Below are 9,597 nucleotides of genomic sequence, written 5' to 3'. Positions count from 1 at the left end.
TTAAAAAAAAAAAACAACCCACAAAACCCCCTTTTCCTAGTTGTTGTACCGTGAAAAAAAAATACTGGTTTTAGATTTGCTTAAAAGCATCAATCTACAGTTAGTGAGATACAATGGTACAGTATGTAATTACAACTAGAGTAAGTTGTTGAAATGGCTGTTTTAATTACATATAATCAAAACTTGTCATAACATAAGCAAATTACATACACTCCATTTTAAGTTTTGCTTAACTGTTACCAGAGATTTGTTGATATGATATAAAAGTTTATTACTACTGAGTGTGTTTAGGCAAGTGTCATGATAGCAAAGTTTATGTATTGATTACTGTGAGTTCAAGTGAGTGTTTTGGTAACTAATTCATGCAAATCCAGCTTTTGAACCTTGCAGTCACAAGGTTCATATTAGTAAAAAATGAAATAACAATATTTTACCCTTACCCCATAAAAATCTAGTTCATTTTGCAAGCATCTTTAGAGAGAATGGAATAGAATAGTCTGAAATCATTTTCCAGCTTTTCCTCTAGGCGCCCTACTCCTGACATGATCATGAACCTTTGGACATCTTTGAAAAATACCTATTTTAAATTGTTCTGTGGTATAAAATCCTTCAGCTAAAACAGTTCTTCATGAACTAGCATCATGAATTGGTCTGAAAGTAGTTCAACTCACATAGCTTCTTTGAATTGTAATTTCTGAATAGAAAGATTATCACAAAAAGATTGTGTATTGCATTGAGATGTCTTGCAAAGTTACAGTAAGATATGTAAGAGTGCTCTCTGTGAAGATAGTGAAGTTTGTGGGTTCTGGTTTTTTGTACTTTGGTTAGGTTGTGCAGTATATCCATTGTTTCCGTGTTACTCTTATGAGCATGAAATTAGCCTATTAAATTTGTATTTTCTTGGTACTTATTTTAACACCATAGTCATTGACTTTACAATTCAAAAATAAGGTTTGGCAAGACTATTTTGTAAACCTGTTAATTTTATAATGTAAAAAAATTACTCTAACCTTGAATTGTTATTTGCACTTTCATAGTCTATACTTGATACATTCCCACTTTATATACAAGTAGGATACTACAACCATGTAGATGTTTGGCCAAATGAATGCTGTTAATAATATGTAAAATTCTTTGATTAAACATTTATTACTTAAACTAATTCCGTTCTGTCTCATTACATCTTAGACTTACAGCAGCAGAAAAGACTGATGACAGACATTTTTAGGATATGTTCAGTCCTGTGCCAGATTAGCTGGGGACCATATAGTAAGTTGAATGTTTTTATTTGTAAATACAAGGTCCCTATATTCATTAAGCTTTGTAAAACAAAATCTAAAATAGACAATTTTGTCTTAATTGCTACAGCCATATTGTGCGCTTGTTTTTTGTAAAGAGTAATGCCTTGTCATTACAAATAGTGGTGCTAAAGAGAGTAGGGGGACTAATTTTTGAGGAAGATCCTGTTAATTAGTGTTACTTAAGTGCCACTTATTACCCAGTCTCCATTGTCGCCAGGAAATTCCAGACTGCCTCTGTTACATGAACAGGCACTAAACTATTCTGTTCATTGTTACAGTAATTTAATTAGCTTCCTCCAACAAGCATGCCAAGATGCTGGAGAGCTTCTAAAATCTAATGTACAAAGTTGGATTAGTCGCTGCAAGGCACTTCCCATCACCTCCTGCTGTGGTGTCGCTGCATATGCTGCAATTAGCAGCTACTGAGTTTTACTAAGATTGTTGAGTATCACCAGAGAGATTTTTGATTTTATGGCAGCTTGAACATACTAATAGATATACAAATTTAAAACATACTTTCTGAAGTGTTTAAAATCACAAAGATATGCTTCAAAATCAGACACCGCACAGCCCAGTTTCGGAGACCTGTTCATCAAGGCCAATTTCAGTATTACCTTCTACTCCTTCTCTTCCCCTCTCACAGCACACACAGGGCATCCCACTGTAATACTTATGGAGGCTGGTAAGAATGGAAGCCAAACATGGATATAATGATAGCTAGTTTCTTTACTAAAAATTGTCTAGACAATCTACTCAGATAATATACTGTTTATTGTCCTTACTACTCTTCTGTAGATCAGCCAGATGTGGAAACTTGAAAGATGTAGAGAAGCCAGTGATGATGCAAAACTGAGTGTCATTTTTACCATCTTATCCTTTTAACTGAAGAGTAAAGCACAAGATGTGCATCAAAAGGAGGAGATGGATCCCCTGTAAATACTGCATAAAGCTGTGTTTGCTGTCAGTCTTTGTATGAGGGCAAAGAAATGAATGAAGGCTTGACTTTCTGCAATGATAGGCTTTCATTCCACTTCAAAAACAGGCAAGTATAGTATTTATATTATTCTCCAAATACATAATCACATGAAACAATTTAAGTTGTTCACAAAAAATTACTAAAAATAGAATAATGGAGTAAAGAAAAAATGTTTCCTAACTTAACTGCAAAGCCCTTTTTTCCTCAACTCTTCATAGATACTTAAGGTTACATCTCACCAACAAAACGTTAAAGCTAATTGTTAACAGGATGGTGCTATTTTAAAATTATGCAGGTCTTGATCTTTACAGAAATCCTTTCTGCAGTGAAATACGAACTTGAGAAGGTGTTTTGCATATATTTTTCCTTTTTAGGTCATTTGCATGAATATCCAGATAAACAGAATATAAGCAAGAAAATATTTAATATATCCAGATAGATGTTCAGTACTGCAAATATGTAATCTTCAGGATTCAGATTATAGTGCTATTTTCATCCAAACATAAGCGTCATATCCACCACAAGATACTGGAAAAAAGATGGTGGATTTTGTCTTGGGTTTTTTACATAATTGTTCACTACGTAAGAATGATTTACCTTTACATAAGTGGTTTTAAGGAGTATTTATCAGCTTATGAATCCAGGTGTTTTTCTATGAGCAACAGTGAACATAACTATTCAAATTATTCATCAGTTCTATTTTGGCCACTGCACCTTCTGCTCTAATTATCAGATCAATTTTATTTATAATAATCTATTTGAAAAAAAGGTCTTAGACGCTAGCATCTTTACTCTGCAAATGCCACAGTCAGTCTTGCTGTCCACATTTTATAGCATGGCAGTCCATGTAGCCAACATCGTCACCTTTAGGGATGCAAGCAAACAGCAATGTCATATTAATTAGCCAGCCAAGAGTCACTAATGCAATTGCAAAGAATACTAGAATTTATACATGTTATAGCAGAAATCTTTATATTCAGCAATTAAAAAAAATAAATGTTATTTTGAAATTGGTCGTCTTTATTTTCTGTTCAGGCATCTGGAGTTTGAGGCCCTCCTTCTGACCATGATGTCTTTATGTATAATTCAGCAGCAGACACCCACTTAAAATTCCAGTTCTGTTTTTTGGAGCACATACAGACAGTGTTATTGAGCACAGCAGTCCAAATTCTGCTTGGCTATAATTCAGCCATCCAACTCCATTCTCTATGATTTGAGATTAATTCTGTCCTGGAAGGCAGAAGAAATTGGTAGACTCTTTGATGGTCTAAGTAAAAACCACATTTACTCTATTTGTACAAAGTGAGCACAATATACATGGCACAGAAAGAAACATGAGAATGTAGACCTTTATGGTGTATATAATGTTTATTCATTATATAAGGAGATATGTAAGATATTTAGATGAAGTAACTTTCCCTTGATACACAGCCAGTCTTGATGGATTTTTGCACTTTCTGCTCCAGGTCTTCTCCAAAATAGAGATTTAAACTAGGTAAGTGGGTGAGATAACACCAGAGATGCACTTTGAATAGACTATCAAAATACTGAAGACTAGTGTTCCAATAGGACATAACCTATTTGTAACTACTGTTAAAAAACCAAAGGACAAAACGTTTTTCATAAATGATCTTATTCTGCTCTGTAGACTCACATTGGAAATCTTTCCACTGAAACATAATAGCAATTTGTTATATAAAGAAAGTCTGTCCTCTTTTAATTTCCAATTACATTGCTATTTTCATGCCTGTCAGCCCTTATAAGTTTTGCTTGAGTACAAGGGCTTCTGCTATATCAACGCAGCACAGCAGTCCAGTTTCATCTTTGAAGAAACTTCAGTGAACTCAAATAAGGATTAGTGTAGTTCTATGTTCCATTGTAATAACAAAGTAGAGAAAGGTTGAAGTTCACTAAACAGAGCCAGACGAGGAATAAAACAGGGACCGTAGGAAAAACTCACGGACTAAACCATGGAAAAATATCCTCGGCAAGTTTGAACTGGTTGCAGAATCCAACAAATAGATCAACGTGCTGCAAAGCTTCATGGAAAATGAGGCATACTCACAATTGCCTCATGTACTCGCAAGTATACTTGCCATTGCAGGATGTCACAAAGAATGCCAGAGGCCACAGATGCTAAGATCAGAACCAGGAACAGTCCCGGTACTATAGTGAAGTCCCACTGGAGATAACAAATGAAACTCAGGCTCAGTTTGTTGCCTACTACAGCAGGTCCTTTGACTAGTGTATGAAGAGACAAAAAGTCACAAAATTATACCATAAGCCTGCCACCTTTCAGGAGTCTGGAAAGGCTCTAACTACACAGTTCCTCAGAAACAGGGACTCCCCATGTAATATATAGAACTACAGCCCTGGAAGGACTTAAGCACCACTTCAAAAAATGCAGCTGAGGCTGCATCAGAAGCAGAGGGGTGGGGAGCTGCCTACCCCAGAGGAAAAGTTCATTTAAAAATACTACAATGACAATCCCAAGTAACTTGTTAAGTGCAGCTGACTGAAAAGGACAAACTTCTGTCATGTTTTTGAAATCTAAGTGTAAAACGGTAACAAACTGGCAATGGTAAATAACTGCGGTTGGTTTGCACTTAGTATGAAATCATACAGCTGGCAGATCTCCTTTATATATTTTTACTAATTAAATAAAGAGAAAGTGTGTGATTAACAAGTTAATGTACATGCACAGTGAGAATGTGCATGTGTGCCTTTAGGAATCAGCATTGACTTGCATCTGTCATACTGGCTTATGATGGAGACATGAAAACATGATGTAATAAAAAACATACATAAAGAAAATGAACTTCCTTAGTCACAGTTAACAGCAGTACCTACTTTTGTCACTAGTGCAAAGAGAGATAATCCCAAAGTTACAAGTGAGGTTGTGCCCAAGGAGCGTCGTATTGCATCAGCATCGTGAAGGCTAAAAACCAAGTCTAAAGTATTTTTAGTGGCATGCAGTTTAGCTGGGACCACTAGTTCAAATTCTGTTCAAAGACTTATGTTAAAACAGCTCCAAGCGTTAGATCCTTAAGAACTGTCTCAAATTAAGCAGAAACAGTAACCTGTAAAGATAACCTGTTAGGCAGAAAGCCTGTACTACAGAATCCCCATTTGCAAGAAGATAAACAGTGAAAAACTGTCAACTGTTACAAAAATAAGTCCTGAGAGCCTGAAATGACAAAGCATGACAAGTGCAGAAATACTAACTTTTGTTAAAAGCTGTATTTTTGCTGTTCTTGTATCACAGAAGCATTTTAGAGTACAAATCAAGTAGTTCGAGAGACACCTTTAACATGCTTTAAAAGAACAAAGTACTTGTGCTCATGGTATGTTATCTCTGCCATTGCTTGCCCTAGCCATGTACCATGGGGCCAAAAACCAAAGACCTCACAAAATCTGGGGGTAGTTCTTGGCTCTACCACACACTTAAATGAGTAATTAAGACCCAGAAGTTGCAAAGATAGATGCATGCTACTTAGGCAAGTGATAATTGTGCAATACATTCAAGAATCATTTTTAGCTATGGGAATTCAGAGAATAAAACCTGCTTTTCTCACAAGAGACCTAGTAAGTACAGAACCTTAGTACAGGACCATGTGGAAATGCAAAGCGCACCAGCCAGTCAGATTCCTACCAAATTACACCTATTTACAACGCAAATATTTCTGGAGAAGCACTCCAGGTGCATCCTCTGCAGCTGACTGTGGAACAGTGACCCACAGAAAATTAGAATAAAAGATTCTTCAGATGTGAGCCAGCAGACTATAGGATAGCAGTAGGAAGCTAAGAGGAAGCAATGCAGTTAAATCCACTGCAGAACAGTTCAACTACTTAAGCAGGAGATGCACAGAGTCTGTGTGGATGTGCATCACTTCCAATAAATAACCAACACCCTCCCCTAAAGCCACCAAGGAGAAACGATTCTGCACTGACAGCCAGTGTGTCACTAACCTTCACGCTCCCGCTCCCCAGGTGGAGCCAACGTTTTGTTTTCTCCACTTCTCTGTCCTGTCCGTTTACATTTGAAGTCCCTGAGAGCAGAGATGTGTTCTGATGCCTCCAAAGAGCTTAGCCAAGTCCCTTTCTTTTACTGAGGCAAAAATAAAGTGGAAATATGCATTAATTGGAAGAAAATAATTTACTCCCCAGCTTTAGCTGAGCTTACACCATGCAAAATCCCTCAGCTAAATCGGGCATGTCCAATTCCAGTCAGGCCACAGGCTAACAGTTGCCTTTCAACCCCCTTCAGCTTCAAAGGGAGTTGTCGTGGTTTAACCTCAGTCGGCAACTGAGCACGACACAGCCGCTCGCTCACTCCCCCCTCCCCACCCCGGTGGGATGAGGGAGAGAATTGGAAGAGTGGAAGTGAGAAAAACTCGTGGGTTGAGATAAAAAGTTTAATAATGGAAATATAATAATAATAATAATAATAATAAGATGATGATGATGATGATGATGATGATGTAATAATAATAATACTACTACACAAAGCAAGTGATGCACAGTACAATTGCTCACCACCTGCCGACCGATGCCCAGCCAGTCCCCGAGCAGCAGCCCCCCCCGGCCAGCTTTCTCCAGTTTATGTACTGAGATGCAAGTGATGCACAGTACAATTGCTCACCACCCGCCGACCGATGCCCAGCCAGTCCCCGAGCAGCGGCCCCCCCGGCCAGCTTCCCCCAGTTGATGTACTGAGCATGACGTCACATGGTATGGAATGTCCCTTTGGCCAGTTTGGCTGTGCCCCCTCCCAGCTTCTTGTGCACCTCCAGCCTTCTCAGTCGGTAGAGCATGGGAAGCTGAAAAGTCCTTGACTAGTGTAAGCACTACCTAGCAACAACTAAACCATCGGTGTGTTATCAACTTTGTTCTCATCCTAAATCCAAACCACAGCACTGTACCAGCTACTAGGAAGGAAATTAACTCTATCCCTGCCGAAACCAGGACAGGAGTCCAGTTCTATTAAGGAGAATCAGGGAGCTGTAGAGGATGCTCAAAATTTAGGATCAACGTTGTCAAACTTGGGATCCTCTAGGGAGGAACCTAGAGAGGGGTACTTTTAAGAAGTCCTGAGCCCCCGTCCCTTGCTACCCATAACTACTGGGTATTCAGCAACTCTCAAATCAGAATATTTCAGCTATTGCCTACATAAAGAGTTAAGTATCAAGTAACAAAAAAAGTTAACCCATGCTAATTTTATTGGGCGTAACTAAACTAAAAGACATGCTCTTTTCCATTTTTGACAAAATATCCTAACCACTGCTCTTTCTGTTACCTTTCAGGCTAGGTAGGGAGTGATCACACAGCACTGACAGCAATCCCTGCCTCTCTGTCACAGTAACTCTAATGGTCTTTCACAAGGCCAATCTACTAATCATACTAAGTGCACTGTAATCCCAAGGTGTCAATTATCGAGGTTCCATGGAAATGATAGTCATTAATGAAGCCACACTTTGTCAAGAAATACTGAATTAAAACTCTTTTCTGCCAACATTACATAAATATGGCTGGCTAAAACCCACTGAATTAGCTCAAATTAGGTTTCATACAGCTTGAGGATTTTTTTTTATTCAAGTTATTTAAAAGCAGAAGAAAAAATCACAGTGGATAAGTTATCAGAACAATATACAGTAGCATTAGAATTATAATATACAGATATATGTAAAATAGATGCATCTTACATTTGTGGCAGAAGAGGAAAAGACTCTGCAGCATTGTTTTGGAAAGACCAAAAGGGAAGAAGCTGGGAGTGGGGAAGATGGTAAAAAGGCTACAGTAAAACTGGAGTTGAAAAAACCCAAATATACATGTTATCCATTAACACTGTACCTTATCAAATTCACAGAATAAAAACCTTCACAAAGTATTAGACACTTACCTGCACAGAAATGGACACCATCACTCATTTCTACCCCATTTCTATGCAGACCAGTGATGCTATGCCAACGTGACAGCACTGAGGGGGCCCCAGCAGCGGAGGAGAACTGAGGGTGGTTAGGAAGGAACGCAGACAGAAGCTGCAAGAAAAGTAGTGGGAAGAGTTTAAAGGTCTCTGCGAGGTCACTGATCTGCCAGATAATCACATAAAACTACAGAGGGATGGATTAAAGAGGCAGAGAAAAAAAATAACAACCCAAGAACTATGAACAGTTTGAAAGGAGATGAAGGTAAAATAGGATTTAAATCAAAACGCAGAAATTAATTTGGCACCTGAGACAAGAAAGTCAAAGCTGGTGTGAAAGAAAGGAGTGCAAGAGGTTAAGTGTAGCTGCCCATGAGTCAGTACCAACCCAGGCAAGCCACAGGGACAGTAACAACTGGGAACTGTGCCCTCCAGCCACCGCACGCTGCATGCGAGTGGAGCATCTGTAAACAGATCCCTGCAAATTATGTCTATTAATTTTGCAATTGTTACCATAATACCATTGAATGAAATAGCCTCTATTTTACATAAAATAACAATTTGATTTTAGCAGGATCATTTTCCTCTATGTAAAAAATCTTATTAAAGAAGAAACTGATTTGTTCTTTGTGTTCACTGAGAACAAGACAAAAAGAAATCAACTTAATTTGCACCTAAGGTTTAAATAAAACCTAAGGATGAAGGATGATGGTGACGTATGGAAACTAAGAGAGGCTGTAAATCTTTGTGTGTGAGTGGGCATTTTTTTCTCAGTACCAGACTAGAGAAACATCTGTAAGGGATGGCTGGAGGCCATGTAAGTTGCATCAGGGTGAGGAACCACTCTGAGATCCATGGTTCCTGCATTTAGCTGGCAAAGCTTCACAAAGACATGCGTTCGTTCCCTAGCCTTTTAAATTATTTGATATATGACTTGAGGGTTCATGCAAAAGGGGCTGTTGGCTTAATGAAGACCAAAGCTGGTGTATGTCGAGGGCAAGAATCAGAGTCACTATTCTCCTGAATCAAAACGACTACCATCTCTTGTCCTCTGATTTTCTGGTGAGCGGGAAGGATGACAGCTGTACATCTTCGGATGATGGAGTCCAGCATCCCCCTGCAAATGGGAATGGAGCAGGTACCGGAGGCAGCTTCTGTGCTTTACCCATCGGGTCTCCCCCTTGACTGCCACTGGCTTTCGCTGGGATGGCAAGGACACTGCTCTCTCTGTCACGGTTTTTGCTGAGGCAAGAGATGTGCCCTGCTTGGGACAGGGACTCTCTCTCTGGCGTCCGAGAGCCAACACTCGCTGTCTGCCATTTCTGAAGGAAACAGCCTTTACGCCGCCAGGACACGGGCCCATGGAGCTCCGCTCCGGCTCCAAAACCTCCCTGGCA

At 39.0% G+C, this 9,597-nt stretch overlaps 1 protein-coding gene across 1 annotated transcript in view; it reads left to right on the top strand.

The window, feature by feature from the left end:
- Positions 1 to 9,275: 9,275 nt before the first annotated feature.
- The window catches only part of GATAD1 (GATA zinc finger domain containing 1), a 5,039-nt gene continuing 4,717 nt past the window's right edge, over positions 9,276 to 9,597 (top strand). Inside the window, exon 1 of the mRNA XM_009330585.1 lies at positions 9,276 to 9,338. Within this exon, the coding sequence (XP_009328860.1) occupies positions 9,276 to 9,338 (63 nt within the window). The remainder of the gene's footprint in view (positions 9,339 to 9,597) is intronic.

Source organism: Pygoscelis adeliae, unplaced genomic scaffold (assembly GCF_000699105.1).
Source record: "Pygoscelis adeliae isolate BGI_AS28 unplaced genomic scaffold, ASM69910v1 Scaffold27, whole genome shotgun sequence".
Classification (NCBI taxonomy): Eukaryota; Metazoa; Chordata; class Aves; order Sphenisciformes; family Spheniscidae; genus Pygoscelis; species Pygoscelis adeliae.
Note: the sequence above shows the minus strand (reverse complement) of the source record. Positions and strands in the feature narration are given on the sequence as shown.